The sequence below is a fragment of the Heliangelus exortis genome, chromosome 7 (genome assembly GCF_036169615.1).
Source record: "Heliangelus exortis chromosome 7, bHelExo1.hap1, whole genome shotgun sequence".
Lineage (NCBI taxonomy): Eukaryota > Metazoa > Chordata > Aves > Apodiformes > Trochilidae > Heliangelus > Heliangelus exortis.
The window spans coordinates 15,387,630-15,411,737 of NC_092428.1; the positions used below are offsets into that span (position 1 = coordinate 15,387,630).

Sequence of the window (24,108 nt, forward strand, 5' to 3'; positions counted from 1 at the left end):
TACTGGTTTGATGCTGGTTTGGTATGACTAATGTTTATGTTTGGACAGTGGCAATTTTTTCCCTATTTTACAACAAAAAAGAGAAGCAAGAGAAAAAAAAAAAAACAAAACACAAACATACTCTCTGAGTAACAGAGTCCCTACCACGAGTTTTTATCTCTTTGCCAGGGGCTGAGTCACACTGGAGCCTGACCCACAGCTGCTTTTGGATAAGCAATGCCAGGGTACTGTGTTTGGAGGGTGGATGCTCTGAGGGTACCCTGGGAGATCACAGTCCCCTCCAGCATGGCCAAAAGTCCAGGCTGGCCCAGGGACGATGAGGAGAAGCCACCCAGAGCCCTTACTGCCATACACTATGTGCTTCCCTGCCTCCACTTCTCTTCAGGGGCCCACAGCCACATCTCAGGAACATCCCCCAACACCCTCCAGATGAATTTTCCAATTTACAGGCATCTATGGGGAAAAAAAAAACAAACCCAAAAAAAAAAAAAAAAGGAAAAAACCCAAGCATCCCTTTTTTTTTTTTCCTTTTAATCATCACTGATAATAAAACAAACAGCAAGATAATTTCCCCTGATCCCAAGCCCAGGATAAAATTGCAGCAGAAACAAGGCTCCTCTCGTTGTGCATCCAGCTGAAAATGCAGCAGCCTTGCAAGTCCTTGACTGTCTCAAAAGGCTGGTGGGGAAGGAGGGCTCTGTCAGTGGCAGGGAGCCTCTCCCCTTCCTGTTTTGCAAAGGAAAAAAGGTAGTACAGGGTTCGCCTGTGACCCTGTTTTGTCTCGCAGTGGATAAAGTACTTTACCATCCACTCCTGGAGAGGATGTTCAGTCAGAGATGCAGAGAGAGGTTGATGTTGCAGAGACCAATAAGTTAAATCCTCAGGGAGGTTTGCAGGTGCTGGCTGTCCTTCCTTCCCCACATCCCCAGTTTTCAACTAGTCCTTAAAAGGTGAGCAGTAGAGTCACACTCCACAGAAATTGGTTGTTAAAAACCAAAAACTGGACAAGAAAGGTTCCTTTCCAGCTCTGGGTCTGAGCCAGGAGGGGAGGTGATGGCAGAGCTCCAGCACTTTCATAAGGCTTTGCTGCCAGTGGTCTCGATGGGGCAAGCACGGGGCCGTGGCTGCCTCTCCCTTCCCATCTGTTGCTGGGGATGTGCTTTCCTCTGGGGTCTTTTAGGCTTTCAAGGAATTTGGTGAGTCAGGAACAGGATCTGGAAAAAAGGCAGAGCAGGGGTGTTAGCTTGCAGCTGAGCCCAGATTTTCCATGGAAAACAGAGACTTTGTGTCCTCCCCATCTTCAAAGCCCTGGGATTTGATGTCCCACATAATGCAGTTTTCAGGAGATATTTAGCCTCCCCTTTCCCCTTTAAACCCACCCTTTCCCCCCATCCTCCGGCTGCCCCTTTCCTTCCCACCTCTCCCACAGCCACCCCCGGGGTTTGGCATTGCCCTCACTCACCCAGCGTGGGGAAGAAGCTTTCCCCGGGGCCGGGGGGGGACAGGGGTGTGCTGGGCTCGGAGAGAAGGTGCCGGCCCGACTCGGAGGGCAGCCGGCTGGCCATGTAGGAGAGCTGGGGTCGGGGCTGTGGCTCCGAGGGGACTGCCTCAAAGACAGGGTTTTCGATGCCCTGGGCTCTGCTGTGGGAGAGGAGAGGCTTGTGAGGGGGTTGTGGTTTGGTTTCAGGAGGCTTTTTTGGGTTTTATCCCTGCGATTTCGACTGGGAACAATCGAGCAGGGCAGGGAGCAAATCAGGCACGGCATCTTGGCTGAGGGCAAGCAGGGACCCCAGTGCAGAGGGCAAAGCATTAGCTGAACGATTTTTATCTCCCCTGAGGCGTGGGGAGACGCATGCCCAGTCAAAAAGAAAGGAGAGACTTTCCACTCAGAGGCAGGAAAGAGAAAGTGGTTTCCCAGAAAGGGACAAGGGCCCCAGGCATGGGTGCCACCAGCATCCCCTTCATTCTGCTGGGCTGAGGGTACACGCCAGCTTCAAGAGAAGGAGAGTACAAGGCCATGGAAGGGTTCAGGATGCAGGCAGAGGGGGTGTGAGGAGGTCAAGGGCAGCTGGAAGCCCACGGGTTTCCTCACCTCTCCATCCTGACGAGCTCATGGGCACCTGCCAAAGACAAAACCATTGGTGTGAGTGCTGGCAGCATGAAGGTCAGTGCCAGACCCAGGACCTCTGCCACGGCTCTCTTCTGGTGTCCCACTCCTGTCCAGTTCCTCCTTTTATTTACATTCCTCCCTCATCTTCCCTGTTCTTTAGCATCAGCCTCTTCTTTGCTACCAAAACCCATTCTCAGCATCCCTGCCATCTCCCACTGGGTTTATTGCCCAGCCTCCTCCCAGACTGCAACCACAGACTCTGGAGGAAGGGGAAGGAGTTGCCTGGATGCACCCACTACCCCTCTGGGCCACCCTACCAGGGCTCTCTAAAATACGCCCCCGGCATTCGGCTGCCCCACACAAGGGCTGCTTCCTGGATTTTTTCTTTTCCCCATCCCCTTTGCTGCAGCAGATGCACTCAGGTGTGCCAGGTGGCTGCATAGCAGAGCATCCTGAGCATTGGCCCAGGCTGTGCCAGTGGAAATAAACTGAACCTGGTCTGAGAAACCCCAGGAGCAAATCCCCTTGTGTTTTGCATTCCCTCTTGGGTTAAATAGCACCAGGTGATGCTTTGCAGAACAGACGTGGGGGGGGCAGCTGCAAAATGGGTGCAGGGCTGGGCTTTTTGGCCAGGATGGGTGTTGACAGTGCGCTTCCACTTTTGGTGGCTGATTTGCTGCTGCAAAACCCATTTCTCCAAAGGGATCGAACCACATGGCCGCTCACCGAGCACAGTGAGAGAAACCACAAGGCCTTGACTGGCCTGAGGCCTGGTGAAAGGGCTCTGCTGGTTAAGGTGAGGCCTCTTTCAGCTTAATTAATGAAATCCCTGGGAGCCTGGCACTGGCTGAACCTGGCAGCCCACTGCACTGCTTTCCTTGGGCTGGGGCAAAGGGGGGAGATCTGGCTTGCTGCAGTCACAGAATCATTTGGAAAAGATCTTTCAGATCATCAAGTCCAACCTTCATCCCAGCATTGCCAAACCACTACTAAACCATGTCCTCTGGCACCTGGGTTTGCCAAAGAAACTTCTCACCTGAAGCAGGGAGGGGAAGAAACTCCTCTGGGTTGTGACACCATCACTGCCCTGGGCAGTCTGTGCCTTCCAGGAAAGAAATTGTTCCTAATATCCAGTCTAAACTTTCCTTTTGTTCTGTCACTTGTTCCTTAGGGAAAGAGACAAACCTGCACTCTCTCCAACCTCTTTTCAGGGAGTTGTAGAGTGCAAGGTCTCCCTCCAGTTCCCTCATCTGCTCCTAACACTTGTGCTCCAGCCCCTCTCCCAGCTCAACCAATGCTTTTCCAGTCACATAGAAGGCAAAGCTGTGTGGTGGAAGGAGGGATGAGGGCGGTGAGACACTGGCCCAGGTTGCCCAGGGAAGCCGAAAATGTTCAAAGCCAGGCTAGATGGGGTTTTGAAAAACCTGGTCTAGTGGGAGGTGTCCCTGTCCATGGCAGGGTGGTTGGAACTAGATGGTCCTTAAGATCCCTTCCAACCCAAACCATTCTCTGACTTCTCCCATCCCATAACAGCAAGGCTAACATGGCCCAGGAGATGAGATGAGGGCAGGGTACATACATCTGCTGCTGACAGCTTGTCTCTGCTTATAGATGAGGAGGAGGATGAGGGGCAGGCAGAGGATGCCAACGATGCAGGCGCCCGTCGCCAGGGCAGCAGCTGTGATATCTGCAAGGGAAAAGGGCAGGGATGAAGAGGGAGGTGGGAGGGCTCACATGGCATTTTCTTAGTTTCCTCAAGCTGTGGTGGAAGCAACACTGGTGTTTGCCCCATGCTGGATGCAGCGTGGCTTCCACATGCATGGGAGGTCTGCTCCTAGTGAAATAAATCTATTGTGGAAATAATCTCTGAGGCATTGACTTAGGACCTTGACCAAAGTCCTTCATTGCTGAAGGACACCTCAACGCCTTTCTTTGATTTTCTAAGTATGAAGACACCAGGAGGGGCCCTGATAAAGCCCTTTGAAGTCAGCAGAAAGGCTTTCAGGGATTTCCAGGTTTATCAAGCCAGACCCATGGCCAGCTCATCAAAACCAGGCATCGTTACCCAAGGCCTCTGCTAAAAAAGGTGTCCCTAGAGAGGGCTGCCACAGAGATTCCCCAGAAAGACAAGGAGCCTTTGGGTGCATCTGTGACCAGCAAGGTCTATGTGTGCCTGTGGCAGGGACGAGGGCTGCCTGAATCAAGGGCAGGTTCAGCTCAAGCATTTTTCTCCAGCACATCCAGCCTTGAGCTTTGCCTGTGTTTTGGGGCAGGAAAGGGGATTTTTTTTCCTGCTTCCTTTTCCATCAGGACAGGGTGGCCCAGCATGTGGGACTGAGGGTTTGAAACAGAAAGCACAGGTTCCTGTGGCTGGGCTGGCACCAACTGTACTGCAAGTCAATTTTGACAAAAAAATTAACCTTTTAGCAGCCAGATAACAGGGTGTGCAGAACAACCCACAGAGAAACCGCCTGCATAGCCAAGTGTGGGCACCTCCAGCATCTAGACAGAGTGCTAGGGGGAGGCTTATGTTGTCTCTGCACTCAAGCAAGATTTGGGGTTCCCTGCCAGAGATGGCAAGGTGGCGTGGGCTTGGGATGGCCTCTGGGTCACACAAGAGTTTCATGTGCCTGTCTATCCCTTCCAATCTGCCTGTGGCAGCAGCCACTAAATCCCCACTTGCTTTTTGAGTGCTTTATAACCATTGTGTGAATTATCTCCGTGGGCTTCAGGACAGTGATGTCCAGGTAATAGGCCACAGAAGGCTTTCCTCAGCCTAAGCATATGTCTGTCAGATGCACTCCATGGGCACAACCTGGGAAATCACCCTCTCGACACCAGTGTGTTTATAGCAAGCTACTATCCCTAGGGTCAGGACAGTGAGCAGAGCATTGGAGAGTAGGTTTTTCCCTTTACCTTTGCTGGTGGCAGTGTGAAATGTGCAGTTTTGAAGCCCTCCTCTGCCTGTGGAGAAGAAAAATTGCATTAGACCTCAGGGGATTCATTCAGGGACTGCAGAGCTCCCACAGCTCCCAACTGCCCTTGCCTTTGCTCCCTTCTGTAGTGACATGAGGCAACCAGGTGCCAATAATTGCCAGGTAGTGGGCTTGACCTCGTGTTAAGCCCACCTGTGCCTAATTAGGGCAGGCCCCTACTGCGCATGAGCAGGATTAGGGGGCCAATAAAAGGCTCACACCTGGGTTAGCCAGGGGCTGGTTTAGCCACCTTCGGAGCAGTAGCGCTGATCCAGGCTGGTCAGAGCACCATTCGTGAGATTCTACTGCGACACCTGGTTGGACCTTGGAGCACCGCACCCATAGAAGAGGTTTGTCTTGCTACACCCTTCTATCAAGAAAAATCAACCTAGAGCATCCCAAAAACAGGAGTTTAATCCTGGAAAGCTTACAGCAATATACCTGCCCATCCCAGGCTCTTTTTGTTGTTTTGTTTTTTTTTGTCTAAAAGAAAAAGTGTCCATTCTACCACTACCAACCCAGGGCAGGAGACGCCTCCCCCTCCATCCTCTCCCCGAGTTTCCCTGCACCCCAGCATTCCTATCCACAGCCCTCACGGGGGCTGGGGCCCCCAGCCAGCTCCTTCCATAGAATCATAGAATCATAGAATCATGTCGACCTTCTTTTTCCTCTCTTTCAGAAAGAGGTTGAAGATCAGTGAAACTATGTAGCATGGATTTTACTGCGTTCCAGCCTGATGATGTGTCTCTCTCCCTCTCTCTCTCTCTTTTTTTTTCTTTTTTTTTTTTAATCTTCCAATGCTATCTGGCCCTAATTCAAACCTTAAACATCTGCTGCTCTTCAACCCTTGCAGCCTGGGATGGGCGTTCAGCACCAGCACACCCTGTCACCCCAGCCCCAGTGCTACACCCCAGCATTCCCCACCAGTCCTTACATCCCACCCTGCCCTGACACACCCCAAAAGGATACCAGGCTCCCCTTTACCCCCTCCTCACCTTGCTGGATCTGCAGCTCCACGAATCCATGGGCAACTTGCAGGGTTTGTGGCTTGCCATGCTCCCTCCTGGCTTCCACTGCATAGCAGCAGTAATTCCCACTGTCCTGCAGTGTCAGGTTCATCACCACGATGTGGAAGGCACCATGGTGGTCAGGGACAAACTCCACCCCATGATGCCCCCCAAAAGGAGATTTTTGGGTACCGTTGCCCACTGGCTCGTGGTGCCTGCCTGGGTCATGGTGCAGCTCCTTGTCAGTGACATTGCGGATGTGCTTCTTCTCAGAGCAACTCTGGTCACCATTGCTGCTGAAGTACCAGGTTTTGTAGAGTAGGTCATGGTGGTCAGCAAGGGGACCACTGATCCGGCAGGTCAGGGTGACATTCTGGCCCTCTGGGCAGACGTAGAGCGAGTAGGGGGTGGTGATGAGGAAAGCTGATGGGCCTCCTGGCAGGGAGAAGAGATGATGGCTGGGTCAGAACCCACATCCCCCAGAGCTCACAGCAAAATGTGCCCCCTCTCCACCCCCACCATGGATACTTGTAGAGGCAATGCCTGGGGGTTGCAGAGAGCATCAACATCAGCCTGTGAAAAAAGGCTTCACCTTAGGCTTGCCTTAGGGCAAGAAAAACTCATGAGCTCCCTGCTCAGAGGGAGAAGGGAGGTGGGAAGTACAGCATGAGCCCATCACTTGTTCTGGAGCAACATCCTGGCAGGGCTGGAAGAGCCTGATTTCACCCTGGAGGAAAGCCATGCTTTAAATATAGTTGAGCTTTTAATAGCAGTGGGGAGGCAGAATTTTTCTTGGGCTGGCAAAGGAGGGTGATCTGGGGCAGAAAGGTGGGGGTCTCCCCAGTCACCTGCTTGTGAGGCACCAGACCTTCTGCAAAGCAGGGTATGGCTTGCAAAGGAGGAAATACAAGTACTACAAATAAAAAGGAGAAAAAAATGCAAAGAAAGTAGTGAGGAGGAGCCTGTGTCCCCCATGAGAGAAGGCGGAGAATGGGTCCCGCCCTGCTGGTTTGTCAGCCCCCAGGGAGAAGGGGGAACTGCCAGGAGCTGCTTGAAAATAAAAATAATTTTCAGAAAGAAATCTGGAGACATAGTGGGAGGCCTGGCAGAGGCACAGGGGCATGTCAGGTGGAGGGGTTAAGGGAGGTAGGGGAGCATACCATGGCAATATTGGTCCCATCCCAGCACACTGGAGAAGGGTACTGGTGGGTACAGGGAGTTGTGTGGGAGAGAAGAGAAAAGAGCAAAGACACAGGAGTGTTTGGTGCTCTGGCTCTGCCACAGCTTTGTGTTTGCAGAAGTGCAAACACCATTTTCGAAAGCTGAAGAATAAGGAGATTTTATGTTTGTTTTCTTTAAGTTATTGAGAAACAGAGGTTTCTGGGGCTGGTTTGCAACAGAGAAGATGGTATGGGGACAAGCTGTTTCTTTTTATTTTGGTAACATCCTGTTGTGCCATTAGTTCTACAGCCTTTTCACCTTGAGGTTTTTCACTTGCTATATCAAGCGGGTGTCAGTCATGGGTGGGGTGAGCTCTGCCTGCCCACAAGCCATCCAGCTGGGTGAGAGGCTCCCCACCTCATCCCACCTCATCCCACCTCATCCCACCTCATCCCACCTCATCCCATTCCATCCCATCCCATCTGAGAGCATCCTCCCCCTCTGGGCAGGGTCCCTGCCTCACCGCCCTGGCACAGCTCTACACTGCAGAAAGCAAAACCAAAAATGTGCCTTCCCACCCCCCTGCAGTTATTTATGGTGATTAATGGCTATTAGGATGACAGTGTAAAAACAGCCCCTGTGTTCCAGCAGACTGCTTCCCACAGTGTTTTGTAGGGAGGGGGGGGGTTGGGAAGGGAATCTGCCTCCAGAAGGTCTGAGGCTTATGGTGCTGGGGAGTCCCACGGAGCCAGGGATGGCGTGAGCTTTGCTGAACCTCTCCAATTAATTTTTCCAGCATTCTGCAGGTACCTTGGTCTGGTCCCCACAGCATGTGCAGCAAGCAGCACATCCCCAGAAGTAGAGGTTTGCACGGCCTGAGCATAATACTGACCCATTTCTGCTTGTTTTCAAGCCCCAGCTGCTTCCCACCCTGGGATGCTGTCGGGGCCAGGATGCTTAGCCAGGCCAGCTGGGTCTGCACACAGCAGAGCAGATTCCCCACCTCCTTGCCAGCGCTCCGAGCACAAAAGGCACCTCAGATGTGTTTCTTGTACCTGCTGTGACGGGAAATGCCCCATTCACATCAGGGTTCCCCCGGGAGCAAGAGGAAGGGAAGCCTGGGCTCTATTGCAGGAAGCTGCACTTCCAACACCTTGCAAAAGTATCTGCAGGAGTCGTGGTTTCCCATCTAACACACAAACACCCCAAAAAACTTGAGACCATCCTGCTCACCCCTACACAGTTTGCAGAACTCTGCCTTGTTAAAGCATCCAGGGGCTCAACCACCTCATCCAGCTCCGGGGCTCCCTGAGAACCGCCTGGCTGGAAAGGCAGCGCTGCCCACACTCTGGGCACCAGCACCTCAGCCACAGGGAGGGGGTAGCCACGTGTGTGAAGCCTTTGGCATTACCAACTTCCCTTCTTTCTCCCAGGCAGAGGAAGGCTTTCAAAACCCATCAAGCAGAGGAGAAAGCAGTCAAAGAGGAGGGCTGGCAAGGGGCTGCGTACCCCATAGCAGCACCAGGGAGGTTGGCATTCTCCCCCTGAGAGGTAACCAGGCTATAAAGCTGTGCTGGATGCCAGATGGTTCCTGAAGATGTCTTTTGTCAGTGTCTTTACACTAAAGCTCATGAGTCTTAATCTTCCCTGGGTGATGTGGGCTTTTTCCATGCCCAGAACCACAGATTTGGCTGCATCCCATCCTGGGTGGACCATTCCCTTTGAATTCAGTGCTTCTGGCACATGCCAAAATCCAGCCAGATGCCCAGCTCGGTGCAGCCTCAGACAAGAGAGCCAGAGGAGCACTGGCCCCATCAAGGTCCAAGCCAAGAGCTGTTGTCTCATCACCATCTGGTAAAGATCAAGGTCTGAAGCAGGTGCTAAAAGTTCTCCTCTTTCTTTTTGCCACCACAGTAGCTTCAGCTCCTGCTCACCAATCTATGGCACAGAGCCTGGTGCCAGCACCACTGCCTAGCTTTAGACCTGGAAACTTTCCTTTCAGAGAAACACAAATGTGAAAAGAAAAGTGCTAAAGCCAAGGAGCCTGTGTGGCTTTGCCAACAAACAGCTTAAGTAAAAACAGGATTTCACACCTAATTCTGGGTGGTAAGCAAAAGTCTCTCCTCATTGCTTCTCCTAACTTTGGTCCCACGCTATCACAAGAAGGTGTTTGATTTACACTCCTGTGACTTCCAGAAATTATTTCCATGCCATGTCACCTCGTTCTACCCCAGGGAAATCTGGGTGGGAGGACTGCAGCCTTTGGAGGGGCTATTCTGCCCAGTGTTGGAGTGAGGAACCCAGGTTTAGCTCCTCTTCTGAGAGATTTTCTGACAGCCTGATGTGGATGTGCCATCATCACTGTGTTGTCATTGTGCTTCAGAGTTATCAGCTGGGTGTGAAGGGGCATCCGTACCTCAGCAAAAGCACTTATAATGGGAAAGAAACAGGAAAGAAAAAAACTTGCTGAAGATGCCAGGCATCAGTGTTACCAGCCACATCTCTACACCCTGAGGAGCCAAATGGGTGCCCATCACCCAGACCATTGGGGAGAGCAGCCCAGAGTCCTGCCTTCCTTCTCTTTCAGCACAGCTCAGGGATAGGGTCACAACAATGGGTTGGTGTTTGGGATGTGATTTTAAAAGGCCCAGCTCAGCTGCCATTCCTTGGGTGGGGAAGAGCCACTTCACCATCCACCTTGCTGCCAGCAGCCCCAAACTGCATGGCCCTCCAAGGGCTCTACTTCTCCATCAGGAAGTTTTGGGAGGTGCACAGTTGCACAAAACTCATCTCCTTTGGCACCAGGCTCATGTTGAACATGGGTGTCCAAGCTTGTTGTGTTGCAGGAGGCCCAATGTCCAGTCCCAGCACCCCACATGTGTCAGCAAAATAATCCAAAGTCCCATGCAGGTGTCGAGAGTCTTGGATGAGAAAAAAAGCATGCTTTAATCCACATTATCTTCACTGTCCCAGAGAGAAGGGACACCCTGCCTCATTGCTGTGGGACATCATTTTTTCCATGTGCAGCAGAAATCGTGGAAGCAGTTACTTTGCTGTCCGGGGACAGAGGGAGAAGCCAAGCCTGAATAGAAATCTCATCTTCAGCCTGTGCAGGGAGGGACCACAGTCCTTCCCAGCTTCGTTCTCTGACCCTTCATCCACAGACAAGCTGTGATTTTCATTTCCACCGCCCCCGTTTGCCCAGAGCCCGTGTACGGAAGTGCCGCCTGCCAGGACTTGGAGGGAGCCAAGCATGAAGGAGCCCCACCATCCCAGAGTGTCCTCTGTGTCCCATAGCATCCCTTCCATCCCAGAGAATCCTGCCCGGAGAAGATACCCAGTATGTTCAGCAATTACAGCAGAGTGGAGCATCCTTAGGGGGGGCATCCAGGCTCCCCTGGGGCTGGTGAGAGGCTCCTGGCACTCAGCCTGTGTGCCCAGGGACCTCCACAGCACAAGAGCAAAGTGCCCTGTGGGGACAGGGTGGATTTTCCATCTTGGGATCCCCAGCAAGAGGTTGGCAGGGACACGGGGTGGTGGCTGTCCTTTCACGCAAGTTAGATCAAAGCGAAGGAAAAAAAAAAAAAAAAAAAAAAAAAAAAAACCCAACCAAAAAACCCCACAAAACTAAACAAAACAAAACCCGATTGCAGAGTTTTAAAGCAGCAGCTCCCCGGTGGCCCTTTCCCCTTGATGCAACCTGAAATGCTGCCTTGACACATACCCCCAGGCTCCAAAATCCCAGGTTGAGAAAGTAAATACCCCCCAAAACCCTCCAGATTACTTGTGGTGAGGCACAGCCCTGGCTATGCGAAGGAACCGGGAGAGTTTCTCTGAGTAGGGAGGGGAGGGGAGGGCAGCAAACCGGAGCTTACCGTGGGAAGCGAGCAGGCAGAGGATGGCCAGCAGCAGCCCAGGCTGGAGGGACACGGCCTCCATGGTGGCCAAGGGGGGGAGATGGCCTCTGCGGAGCTGCCGGGAGGCTCTGAGCAGCCCCGCAGCAGCAGCCGGACTCGCACACGCACGCACACACAGGAAATTTCATTGCGAGATTGCACCGCGGCGGTGGAGAGAACAGCGAGCACCCCCAGGAGGTGAGACAGGGCACAGTTTTGGGGTGCTCGGTCTGCCTGAAGGACCTGTGGGTCCTTGCTTGGTTACAGTCCGTTCTGCTTGTAAATTATTCTTTTCGCCGTGTTTGTGAGGATTAATCCCCTCCTGGGATGAGCTGATTGCAGCTGGAGGGAAGGGTGACTCAAGGCATTGTTAGGTCTGGGAAGGGAATAAAGCTTTCCCTCCCAAAAAAAGGAGGGAGGGAAACATCCCCCCTGCCGCAACCTGTTTGTAGTGTGAGGTGTCAAGTGTAACCCTTGACTGGAAGGAAGGAATTTTCATCGCAGGATGGGGTAGGCACAAATTCCAGAGTCTCTGTGGAAATGGTTTATCTGTGCCAAGACCTTTGCTCTGAGCCTTTCAACAGGCTGGAACAGTTTTGTCACCTCCCCATCCCCTGGTGTGTCCTCCACGGGGACACAATCACAAGGCACCCTTTAGTAGGGATATCCTGGTGCTTGTGTAAGGTCAGATACAGCTGGAAGAAGGTTGAGACAGGCTTAACCTGGCCAGCTGAGAAATTTGGGTTGGAAGGTAGATGGTGGAAGTCATGGGAGGTCAGTCTGATTGTTCAAGATGTTTGGTTTTATTCCTCCCCTGCACTTGGGTATTTTCTATCCTATCACATTGCCACCCTCAGTAATAGCAACCAAGGTGTCCCCTGCATCAGGCTGAGGACTCACACAGGACTCCTCCAAAGGCCATGAGGCATGATGGGGTTGAACCTCTGGTTTTCCCCCTGTGGTGGGCTGCTCCCTTGTGTTAACAATGATGGTAAAAAACAGATAAAAAGGAGAAGGATCCCAGAGAGACATGCTTTGCTTGGGAGCAAGAATGTGATTTAATATCTGTGCCTTTTTCTCTGTATCCAACCACTACCTGGAGTTGATCCACAGTTCATTTCATTTTGAGCCCTGCATCCCATTTGTATGTCTTGGCAGGCTTGAGCCCATGTTGGGTCTTGACCTTGACAGGCCCAGCTTTCCCCAGACAGCTCCAGGGGCTGCAGAACCAGTCCCTCTGTAGTGCTTAACCCTTTATCCCCATGTCCCACAGGCCACCACCATGGTGTACGTCACCATCCTGGACGAGAATGACAACCCTCCTGCTTTCCAGCAGCAGCTGTATGAGGTGACCCTCGATGAAGGTCCCGACACCCTTAATGCCACCCTTGTCACCGTGCAGGCCCTGGACCAGGACGAGGGACCCAATGGCACTGTTGCCTATGCCATCACTGAAGGCAATATCTTGGATACCTTCCACATCGACAGTGCCACGGTCAGTAAGGACACCAGCTCCATCCCAGCTGTGCCTCTGTCCCATGTCCCTCACTCCTGGCCACCCTCACCACCTCACTTCCCAGGGGGAGATCCGCACCGTGAAGGAGCTGGACTATGAGATCAGCCATGGGCGCTACACCTTGATCGTCACCGCCACCGACCAGTGCCCCATCATCTCCCGGCAGCTGACGTCCACCACCACGGTAGGGAGCTGCTGGAGGGGTTGCAACACCCTGGCCTCTTCTTCTGGGTCAGGGAGTTCCCCCTTTGCACGAGCAGTTTCGCATCTCCTTCCCCATGGTCATCAGTCACTTTTCCCAGCAGCAGCCAGTTTGCCCAGTTGCTCTTCCTCATGGGAGTTGCAAAACAAGGACATGGGCAAGGGATACTTGTCGGTTAATTAGCCCAATTATTTGGTCCTGCAAAGACACAGAGAGAAGAAATCCACAGAACTGCTTTTAAGTTGCATTATGTTGCTTTCAAATGTCCCCTTGGATATTCTTGCCTGAAGGATAAGTAGATAGTAAAGCATTGCTAGAGCATTAATTTCTGCCTCATCTTTATCTTCTCAGGTTATTTATCTGTTTTTAAAATCCCTTTTTAATTCTTTGTGTGGAGATTTTTTCAAGCCTTTAGTCATTTTCTCTCTATAGCTCTTCTATTTCTCTTGGGTCATGGTGACCTGAACTTAGTGCACTGCTCTCAGCAAAAAGAGGGCAGGCTGGCACCTCCAAAGCAAATCCTTTGCAGGAATTTAATATACTGGTTATTTTTGTGACAAAACCAAAATTTGATGGGTTATACAGCAGACATTGTCCACACCCAGAATGATTTGGGGGTCTGTATGTAGAAGAGATCAGATAGATCTTCTGCTTTGGCTCCATATCATGGACCATTCTGCCTCACCCAGATATAGAGCCAAGTGTTTTGCAGTCCCCTAAAAGGAGGTAAGTTTTGGTGTGCAAGCAAAAAAACCAAAAGAAAACCTTAAACTCAAGGTGAGATACCAGTATGAGAGATTTCCACAGATAAAATCTATCCCCTCAAACCTGGCAGCTCTGCCTCTCCATGAGAAGCCTTAAAGTCTGTGCAGCTGATGTTGCTAGAGGGGACTTCCTGGTCCAGGAAAACTGTAGTGGAAAGCTTGAGACTTGAGGTTTAAGACATGCCAGTGTTTGTTTCTCCACTGCTAGGAAACAGAGCAGAGACTCAGATTCACTCTTACTTAAAGATTAGATGTAGCCAGTTAGAAATGCCCATCTGATGGATTTTTGCTGTCTTTTTTATCCAGGAAGGCAGAAGGCTCCTTATTCTCATTATCTTTCTCAATATACAAGATGGTAAAAGAGCCAACACACCAGCATCTTCGTTGGTGTTTTGTGCTGGAATGAAGAGGCAAGCTGCACATTTTTTAAAGTTACTCAGCATTAGAAATGAAGCCCGTGGTAGAGGAAAAGGAGTGAGCATGTCCACATCTGGATGCAGAAATTGGGTCTCTCTGAACTCATGGCTTTGGTAGTCCAATCCATTTCTGTGGGTTTTTTGTCTATCCAGCTTGGGCTTCAGGATGTAGAGAACATTTGGCTTTTGTGTTGTCTTCTCCATCATGGTGTGTGGCCTGTAAGCTGGAAAGAACCACTCCCCACACCTGTGTGTGGCTGGATTTTCACAGTGTTGGTGTGAGACGGGCCCCACCAGGAATAACTGAGTTTGCACCTCTGAGCTGTGAGCTGGATGTTTGTTGAACCCAGCAAAGCCAGAAACGTGGGAGGTGTTTTGCGATGGCTTCCCACGCTCATGGCCAACAGGATGGTCTCCTCTTCCATCCCTCTCCTTTCACTGCTCTCCACCTCTGCCCTGGCCTGCAGGTGCTGGTGAATCTCAATGACATCAATGACAACTGTCCCACCTTTCCTCGGCCGTATGAGGGTCCCTTTGACGTCACAGAAGGGCAACCCGGACCACGCGTCTGGACCTTCCTGGCCCACGATGGTGACTCGGGACCTGCTGGGCAAGTGGAGTACAGCATCATTGCTGGAGACCCTCTTGGTGAGTGGGGACACGGGGGGCATCACCTATCCTTCTTGTGGAGGATACCTTGTGGAGGAACCTGGCTCACGGGAGCTGGCCCGGGAGTGCAGGGCGGAAGCGTTTCAGAAAAGCCATCCTCCAGCCAGAGCTTCTGCAAATTGAGCCTTTCGACACCAGGAAATCCTGTTTTAAGCAACAGGAAACTTAACCACTTCATGGCTGCCCAAGGGGGTGGCTGGGGATTGTGCAAGGGAGGGGGGAAATCTGCGAAACAATAAAGGAAAAAGAATTAAACAAGGGGGGGGAAAAAAAAAAAAAAAAAAAAAAAAAAAAGCAGATGGCAGAAAGAGAAATTAAGAACTGCAAGCACACAGCCTCCTCTAACCCCTGTGGGGTTTGCAGGGAGTCCTTGCTCTGTGCCCTGTAGTGAAGCTGTACCTCTAACCCTGGAGCAGGTGGCAGAGGAGCATCCCCAGCCATGGGTATGTAGGGACTGTCCTTCTGTGAACAGGTGGTGGCTTTAGTCCAGTCCCATCTCTAATCTGATTTCACTGCAAAAGTTTTGCAGGAAAATCAAGACATAGCCCCACAGCTCAGGAGGGGGTCCATGCCATGCAGCCCTCCCTGCCCTGGCCATGATGGACCACAGGCAGGTGCTTGGAGGCTTTTGCACCTTGAGAAAGGCCCAACCCTCAATTGTGGGCACCTCTTACTTGGCTATTCAGCCCCCCTCCCCTGCTCCTGCAGTACCTGGGGGTGCGTCGATCCCCAGGGTAGACACCAGTTGCCCACTATCCTACCAAATCTACAGTAACAGGGCACTGGAGAGGTGTTTCCAAGCCCACCATGGTGCCTGTTCCCTCCCTAAAACAAGCTGCTCCCCTGGGGAGCCAGGCCATTCACAGCATCATGGCCCTGCTGTCTCTGGCAGGGGAGTTTGTCATCTCCCCAGTGGAAGGGGAGCTGCGGGTGCGGAAAGATGCTGAGCTGGACCGTGAGAATATCCCCTTCTACAACCTCACCATTGCTGCTCGGGACCGAGGGGTGCCCCCCCTCAGCTCCACGGTGAGTCCCCCAGGCTGGCCTGGGGGGTTACAGCATGCCATCCCCCATCCTCATTCCCTTCCTTGGAGTCTCCTCTACCTCTGCTCTGCTCCCTTCCTCCTCCTTCCTCTTGTCCCTGAAGCTTTCCTCCCCCAGAACACAGTGGGTTGAGTGGAGAAGTTCACCTCTTCCTTGGGGAAGCCAGAAAAAGGATGGGAGGGATGGAAATAGGTGCCAAATGCCCACAATACTTCTCTCCCTGGCAGATGCTGGTGGGCATATGTGTGCTGGACATCAATGACAATGACCCTGTGCTCCTCAACCTCCCAATGAACCTCACCCTCAGTGAGAATGCCCCCGTCTCCAGCTTTGTCACCCGCATCCTTGCCCACGATGCGGATGAGGGGCCCAACGCCCTCCTGACCTTCGACATCACATCCGGCAACGCAGAGAACGCCTTCTACATCAACAGCACCGTACGACCCCGGGGGGTGGGATGCTGGGATGCAGGGGGTTGGCACCCCTGGACCCAGAGCCCTGTCTTCCCTAGGCACCCATGGGTGCCCCCTAGCATCCTTGCCTCAGAGGAAGTGCTCTTCACATCCCTTGTACCTATTTCTTGCCGTTTTTTTTCCCGGTAGAGCGGCATCATCTACGTGAACCGCCCACTGGACAGGGAGCGGGTGTCAGAGTACAGGCTGACTGTCACGGTGAAGGACAACCCTGAGAATATCCGCAATGCCAGGCGGGTAATTACAGACACTGCCAGGGCCTCCACCAGTGCATGTGGCAAAGCGGGTGGGAGTAGGAGCTCCTAGCCTGGACAAGAACAGGCTGTGAATGTACCCACAGCCTTTCCAATAACAACCTCATCCCCCAAAAGCATACAGGAGTCACAAAAAGGGGTTGCAGCCCCATCAGACCACAGGGCCAGTAGGATTTAGGGAAAATCTAACAGCTCACATTGACTTGATGAACAGCTATAGGCTGTAGATGTCATGAAAGGTGGGCTTTGTCAGAAAGGCCCACTTTGTCAGTGGGTCTGTAGAGCTGAAAAACAATGACCCCAGAGCATCCTTTGGCTCTTCTAAGATGGCCCACACGTCACCCTTTGGGGTGCAGGCTGCAAAGAGAAGTCACTGCAGATCCTCCAGGGTGGTCCAGGGAGCACAGCATCATGGCTGCACAGGGCTCCAGCTTTAACTAGCAGTGGGAGAGACAGGAGGTAAGCTTATGGAAAGGACATTGAAGTCATCACCCTCTTGTCTTCATTTTCCTTTAGGATTTTGACTTGCTGGTCATTTCCATAGCAGATGAGAATGACAACCGCCCCCTCTTCACCCAGAACTCCTACCAGGCTGAGCTGATGGAGAACTCACCCCCAGGTAGGTCTGTCTTTTCTCCCTTACATGGCTCCTGGAGACTCTCTTTGGGGCCAAGCTAGGGGAGATATCTCCTGACTGTCGTGGAGGAGACCTGACACTGAACAGAGCAAGGATGCAGGTCAGTGGGATGGGGATGCTGAGTATGATGGGAGGTCAGCCTCGAGGAGACAGTGGCTGTGGTCCATGCTGCTGGAGGAAACCCTTCTCAGCACAGGTCAGGTGCAAACCAGCAGGAAAACAGCCTCCTTTGGGAACTGCTTAGCTACAGTTAGCAAGATACAACCATGGTCTGAGCCAAACCCTGGGGGCAATCTTTAGCGTATCAACCTTCCTGACATATCTGCAGGGGATACTGTGGTCCAGCACCTGGAGCCACCTTGTTCCAGGCATTAGGGATAAACCAGTCCAGCCTGCAATAATTTCCCAGCTAAAGAGCTGGGAAATACTCCTCTTTCTTTTTTTTTGGCCTCCTTGAAACTTAAACTTCTTCCTGCTCCAAGACCTCAGGTACCTCCCAGTCCCTTCACCGAGGGACACCTCAGGCAAAGGGTTTGGGTGCCTGCAGGCAATGCCTTCATTGGCAGGGTGCTGGTGCCACCCATCTGACAGATGTGTCTGTCTGTTTGTTTTTAGCCGGACGTCCCACACCTCGCCTGGGCCTCGCGAGTCGGTCTGCAAGGCTGCCACAGCCACCCCTGCTGCCTCCTGCCCCGCGAGGCCCCGCTCTGTCACCTCCTCCATCCATTCATTGCTGTCCCTCATGTGTCACCAAGCTGGGAGGGGATGGGCTGCTCAGGGGGTGGCAACCCTCCCTAACCCTTGTCATCTCATCCAGGGACTCCACTCACGGTGCTCAATGGACCCATCCTAGCTCTGGATGCTGACCAGGGCAGCAACGCTGTGGTGACCTACCAGCTCCTGGCGGCATCCCTGGATCTCTTTGTAATCAACAACAGGACAGGTGGGGTAGCTCAACTGGTCCCTGTCCCCAGCCCAAGGCCACCAGGCAGCTGTGGGGCCTGTCACCAGGCTTTTCTCCTTTTCCAGGTGTTGTTTCAGTGAAGCCTGGCTGCATCATAGACCGAGAGGCTTTGATGGACCCTTACCTGGAGTTCACTCTGATGGCTCACGATGTGGGGGGGCTGAACAGCACTGCCAGCCTGGCAGTGACCATCCTGGATGAAAATGACAACCGTCCTGTCTTCCAGCCAGCGTCTGTCACAGTGTGGTTGCGTGAAAACAGCCCTCCAGGTCAGGAGAGAGACAAGGCTGGACATGAGGGTGGGCACTGTAGAGACTTGGGTGTCCCCCTGGGACTGTGGAGATCCAGCTCCCAGTGTCAGGGCTGGCCAGGGTGGGGTTGAAGGGAAAATCTGGGAATTGGGGCATCCCACATTGCTTGATGGTATTTTTCTTGGGACCAGGACCTTGTTGCTGCCGCACTCCTCCAACCCTCGCTTAAGAGGGCCATGTCCCCACTTTCCAGGCTTCTCCGTGCTTCAGGTGACAGCCACGGATGCTGACAGTGGCCTCAACCAGCAGCTGGATTACAGGATTGAGGGTGGTGGCCAGGACAGGTTCGTGATCGATGCCACCACAGGGCTGATCCGTGTGGCCAACATCAGCATCGACCGGGAGGAGCGGGAATCCTACCGACTGACAGTGGTGGCTGTGGATCAAGGCACGCCAGCACTCTCGGGCACTGCCACCGTCACCATCTTCATTGAGGATGTCAATGACTGCCGTCCCGAGTTCATCAACCCCATCCAGACCGTCAGCATCCCTGAGTCAGCTCCCCCTGGCACCGTGGTGGCCGAGGTGACTGCTATCGACCGGGACCTCAACCCCCGCCTGGAGTACTACCTTTTAGAGATTGTGGCACGTGATGACACAGATGCTCTGGTGCCCAACCAGCAAGAAGCATTCACGGTGGATTTTAGGACAGGTAGGAGAGCGGGAAGGGTGGCGTGGGCAGCGCGGACCCCTCTACTCTCTTCTGCTTCTTCTTCTTCTCTGCCTGGAGGTAGGTGTCTGAGGCACAGGGAGATAATGTTCCCCTCCAGCCTCCCTGCTCTCCTCCTTTGGCTACCTGGTCTCACCCTGCCCTGTCCTCTCCTCCCTGTCCAACTGACTTCACTAACCCTTCCCTTTCCTTTCCGGCTCTCAGCCTGCCAGGTTTGTCTCTGTGTCTGTGCTTGTTTGTCTCTCTCTCCACACCATCTGCCACCTCCCTCCATCTCACCCATTGCCATCACAGGCATCCAGGGGCTGCTCAGCCTTGGCAGACCGGCCGTGGGCACCCTGGCTTGTGGGGCAGTAGAGAGGGGGAACTCTGGGGTAAATGGTGGGCCAGGAGCTGTGTTGGAAGTACAAGAGCTTCTCCAGGAAAGGAAAAACTCTCTGGCTGGACAGGATACACAACAAGACTCATAAAGATGGATGGATACCAAGCTCAGGAAGATGGAGGAGCAGCAATAGTTGCTCCTAAAACCTCTTGTCCCTCACAACCCAAAGCTTTGCCTCAGCTGAAGCAGAGGGCAGAGCAGGAGATGGAGAGCAGGGGGAAAGAAGTCATCTTCTCCCATAGCTATTGAGTATTTACCAAGGCCACGTTGGATGGAGCTAGTGGGTCTAGTGGGACATGTCCCTGACCGTGGAGGGGTTGGGACTAGATGATCTTTAAGGTCCCTTCCAACCCAACCCACTCAGTGATTCTGTAATTCCCTGTTTGGCCTTTTGGGACAGTCAAGAGAGCAAGCACAGCTGGTGCAGACCAGCCTGCTGAGGGTCCTTGATGGGGAGGGGGCACAGGCACAGCCTGTGACCCTCATCTTTTTGGCCTTCCCAGGAGCTGTGAAGATCAAAAACCCTCTCAACCGGGAACTGGTGGCCACCTACGAGGTCACCATCTCTGTCCATGACAATGCCAGTGAGGTCATCGACCGCTCGGTCAGCGTGCCCAACGGTAAGGGTGAGCTCCTGCCAGGCAGCGTGGGTGCAGCACCAGCACAGATTCTGAGTAGCTGGAAGCTCTCCTACCTCCTTCTCCATCCTGACCATTAAATTTCCTGTGGGAGCACTGCTGGACCAGCACCAACTGGTTTAGGTTCTCTGAGCCCTCATTTAGCGCATGGCCCAGACATCCCAGGGCTGCACTGAGGATGGAGAGAACCAACCATTTAGTTGGCTTCCTGGAGTTTCATGCTTGTATCTTTACAACCCTCCTTTCTCCTATCCTAACTTCCTTTCTCTTTCTCACTTTTCCTCTTCTCATCCTCTGTGATCTCCACCATGGCCACAGCCAAGCTGACAGTCAACGTCTTGGATGTCAATGACAACACTCCCCGCTTTCGCCCCTTCGGGGTCACCTATTTCACTGAGAGGATCCTGGAGGGAGCCACACAGGGCACCACACTCATCTCCATCTCAGCAGTGGACCCAGACAAAGGTGCCAATGGGCAGATCACCTATGAGCTGCTGAACCTCTCCCCAGAAGGCTATGTCTGCCTCCAAGACCAGTCAGCAGGTGGGTGGGCTGGAGAGGTGGGCATCCTGCAGCAGGTTGGTAGCCTGGGGGAGGTTTCTCATTTCAGGGTCTGCCATCCTCTAGGGAAGGTCGTGGCCAACAGGACAGTGGACTATGAGGAGGTGCAGTGGCTGAACTTCACTGTCCGAGCTTCCGACAATGGCTCTCCCCGCAGATGGGCTGAGATCCCTGTGTACCTTGAGATAGTGGACATCAATGACAACAATCCTGTTTTCAGCCAACCATCTTACCAGGTGAGCTGGGCTCCCCCTCCAAGTCTGTGTGGGGCTGGGCAGCACCTTCTTGGTGGGGACAGGCACAGATCTGGGGGTTTTCCAGGGACATCTTCTCTTCTGTGCTTGAATAACCTGAAGAAGATGATAAACGCACCAATGTACACAGTGTGAACATCTTGTTCTGGGTCCAGCAGTGCCCACCCCTAGGTGCCACCCTGCAGCCTTGGTCACTGCCCAACCAAACAACAAGTGATGCAGCAACCTGTCCTGCCTGTTTTCTTTGCTTGCAGAAAGCTGTCTTTGAGGACGTGCCTTTGGGGACAGTCATCCTGACAGTCAAAGCCACGGATGCAGATTCTGGGCGTTTTGCTCTCATCCAATACAGCCTGAGTGATGGAGAGGGAAAGTTTGGGATAAATCCCAACACGGTAAGGAGACCACCCAAGGGAAAGGGAAGAGACACTGAGATGGTCCTACCTCATGCCATGCTCTTGTGCCTCACCATCTGCCCCTTCTGGAGTACCAGCTCAGCCAGGTGAGAGCCATCTGAAGGTCTCTGTGTGCTGCAGGGTGACATCTACATCTTATCAGCCCTGGACCGAGAGAAGAAGGATCACTACACACTGACAGCCGTGGCCAGGGATAACCCTGGGGACATCCCCAGTAACCGTCGGGAGAACTCCGTGCAGGTGGGGCTCTCCTGTTCCCACCACCTCTCATGGGGGAGAGACCCTGGCAACCTCAGGATTTCCCCTCCATCAGACTTAGTGGTGGCTTTGGGAAGGAATTTTTTGGGAAGGAATTAGGCAGAAGGAAGAGCAGATGACCTCAGGGGCCATGGGGTGGATGGCATAAGGGGCTTTGTACATCAGGAAGGGGACAGAGTAGGAGGGGCAGGGGAGAGCAATGTTATTGTCCTCAGTAGCATTGTGAATGGGTGCTCCAGCCCTCATTGTTGGAGGCAGGAATTGGTCCAACAGAGCTAAACGAATAGCAGGAAGGGCAGTGGAGCTGTGGGTCACAGCAGGGGTACGGCCTCTTGTCTCCAGCCTCACGTCACCCAGCTGGCTGTGCTTTGTTGAAGGTCTTGATCACAGTCCTGGACATCAATGACTTCAGGCCCCAGTTTAGCAAGAGCCAGTTCAGCACCAGTGTGTACGAGAATGAGCCAGCTGGGACATCAGTGATCACCATGACTGCCACTGACCTGGATGAAGGGGACAACGGTGTGGTCACCTACAGCATCGAGGGCCCTGGAGCAGGTGGGTGCCCCGGGGAGGAGGGTTACTATGGGGAGCAATTGGAGGAGATGAAGAAGCCAAGCCTACATTCAGTGTCCTCTGGCTGGGCTGGAACAAGATTGGGCACATACAGCTTTTAGTATTGCTCCACAGTTCCCAGTTCCTTGTGGTGTGGCACGTGACAGCTTTGCCTGCCTTTTTCCTGCAGCCCAGACTTGGCTTATCCTCTTGTCTCCCCTACAAGGGTGTCTTGGAGCATATCACTGCAGGCTTTAAGGGGAAGACAAGAAAAGATAGAAGGTTATCACAGAATCATCCAATGGTTTGAGTTGGAAGGGGCCTTAAAGATCATTTTGTTCCAACTCTGATGCATGGGCAGGGACACTTCCCACTAGACCAGGTTGCTCCAAACCCATTCCAATCTGCTCTTGAACACTTGTAGGGAGAGGGCAGCCACAGTTGGGTGAATAGTGATACTGCCTGGAGGTCATTAGTCCCACTCATGCTGAGGAGTGATGGGAACCAAGAAAAGGACAGCATAAATGTAGAGGAAGGTGGCAGAAAATTCATTTTCTGAGGTCCCTGGGGTTCTCTGACCACTTCCCTGCCCCAGCCAGTGTATCTGGATTAGGCAGGAGGGAAACACAGCCAGGGTTGGCCTGGGAGCAGGGCCCTTGTCATTGCTCAGTGTCAAGGAGTCGGCAGCAGGATGGTCTGAAATGGCACCTTGAGAGCATCCACACCACTGGCCTCAGGCAGCTGGCTCTGCTCCATCACTGCAACACAGGGATTTCCCACCAGTGATATGTCTTCTTCAGCCAGTAGTCTGGTTTCTGATCAGAATTTATCCGGTACCAAGTGTTCTGAGCCAGAGATGTGGTTTTTCTGCCCCCAGAGGCTTTCAAGATCAATAAGGTCTCTGGGCTCATCACATCCCGGCGACGCTTGAAGTCCTACGAGAGGTTCAACCTGACTGTGGTGGCCACGGACAAGGGGCACCCTCCTCTCTGGGGGACCACCTCACTTCACATCGATGTCATCGACATTAATGACAACCGCCCCGTCTTCGTCCGCCCACCCAATGGCACCATCCTGCACATTAAGGAGGTAAAGCCCTCGAGAGGAACCAGGGTCATGACACACCAAGAACATGCGTGGAAGAGCTCCTGCCTACCAGTGGCAAAACCAGTTCTCCATCTCCACGGGGGATGAAACAAGACCTGTATTTAACATGCAGCAAGGTTTGGGACACGGGGCTGGAGGGCTAACAACAGCACTCTCCATGGGTTCAAGAGGGGGTGCTGGGGAAGCTTTGGGGAACAGAAACCCCAGTGACATGTAAAATAAGGAAACAGATTGTTGCTGGTGTGCCAAGCTTGTTCATAAACAAGGGCCAAAATGCTGACATTTAAGATATTTCTCCTTTCTGGGAAGTCAGTCTTGGCTCAGCCAGTCTTCAGTTTCCACATGGAGCAGCCACCCTGCCAAAGGGATCATGGATCCACCTTATCAGCCCCCTGTTGGGTTTTGGGCAGTGGGAGCCTGCCAACCCTAATGCAAGGCAGGGTTGAGTGGGCAGGGGGCGCAGGGAGCTCACGTGCAATGCTGAGGGGGCTTTGTCTGTGCAAGCAGGAGATCCCCCTGAGGTCCAACGTCTACGAGGTCTATGCCACGGATAAAGATGAGGGCCTCAACGGAGCGGTGCTCTACAGCCTGCTGAAAACTGGGGCAGGGAACAAAGACTGGGAATATTTCAGCATTGACTCAGTCAGCGGGCTGATCCAGACGGCCATGCGGCTGGACCGGGAGAAGCAGGCGGTGTACAACGTGAGCCAGGAAGCAGCATGCCCGTGGGGTGGCCGGGATGATCTTCAAGGCTGAGGGTCTGGTGTGGTGGGATGCTAGCACTGGGGGGAGGGCAGGGCGGGGGTTTGCTGCTACCTTGCCAAAATATCACCCCTCAGCGGGAACCAATTAGTAACCAAGTGACATCAGGGAG

The 24,108-nt window shown here is 53.0% G+C and overlaps 2 protein-coding genes across 4 annotated transcripts in view; one reads left to right on the forward strand and one right to left on the reverse strand.

Annotated features, from left to right (window-relative positions):
• The window catches only part of CDH23 (cadherin related 23), a 195,082-nt gene that overhangs the window by 165,589 nt on the left and 5,385 nt on the right, over positions 1-24,108 (forward strand). For both annotated transcript variants that reach the window (XM_071748993.1, XM_071748992.1), the window contains 18 exons: positions 12,423-12,644; positions 12,730-12,849; positions 14,515-14,695; positions 15,609-15,742; positions 15,988-16,197; positions 16,363-16,470; positions 17,004-17,106; positions 17,942-18,067; positions 18,154-18,357; positions 18,593-19,051; positions 19,955-20,071; positions 20,408-20,632; positions 20,717-20,886; positions 21,159-21,296; positions 21,438-21,557; positions 21,953-22,130; positions 23,005-23,216; positions 23,742-23,936. In XM_071748993.1, the coding sequence (XP_071605094.1) occupies positions 12,423-12,644; positions 12,730-12,849; positions 14,515-14,695; positions 15,609-15,742; positions 15,988-16,197; positions 16,363-16,470; positions 17,004-17,106; positions 17,942-18,067; positions 18,154-18,357; positions 18,593-19,051; positions 19,955-20,071; positions 20,408-20,632; positions 20,717-20,886; positions 21,159-21,296; positions 21,438-21,557; positions 21,953-22,130; positions 23,005-23,216; positions 23,742-23,936 (3,222 nt within the window). The remainder of the gene's footprint in view (positions 1-12,422; positions 12,645-12,729; positions 12,850-14,514; positions 14,696-15,608; positions 15,743-15,987; positions 16,198-16,362; positions 16,471-17,003; positions 17,107-17,941; positions 18,068-18,153; positions 18,358-18,592; positions 19,052-19,954; positions 20,072-20,407; positions 20,633-20,716; positions 20,887-21,158; positions 21,297-21,437; positions 21,558-21,952; positions 22,131-23,004; positions 23,217-23,741; positions 23,937-24,108) is intronic.
• On the reverse strand, positions 513-11,309 carry VSIR (V-set immunoregulatory receptor). 2 transcript variants are annotated; one of them, XM_071749023.1, is made up of 7 exons: positions 11,129-11,309; positions 6,081-6,527; positions 5,027-5,074; positions 3,690-3,797; positions 2,093-2,120; positions 1,463-1,638; positions 513-1,214 (listed from the first exon to the last, which is right to left on the reverse strand). In XM_071749023.1, exons 1-7 carry the CDS (start codon positions 11,190-11,192, stop codon positions 1,177-1,179), a joined length of 909 nt encoding a protein of 302 aa, XP_071605124.1. In that variant the 5' UTR covers positions 11,193-11,309; the 3' UTR covers positions 513-1,176. The 2 variants fall into 2 exon arrangements, with proteins under 2 accessions (XP_071605124.1, XP_071605123.1); XM_071749022.1 differs by having other exon boundaries at positions 1,463-1,641; positions 11,129-11,308.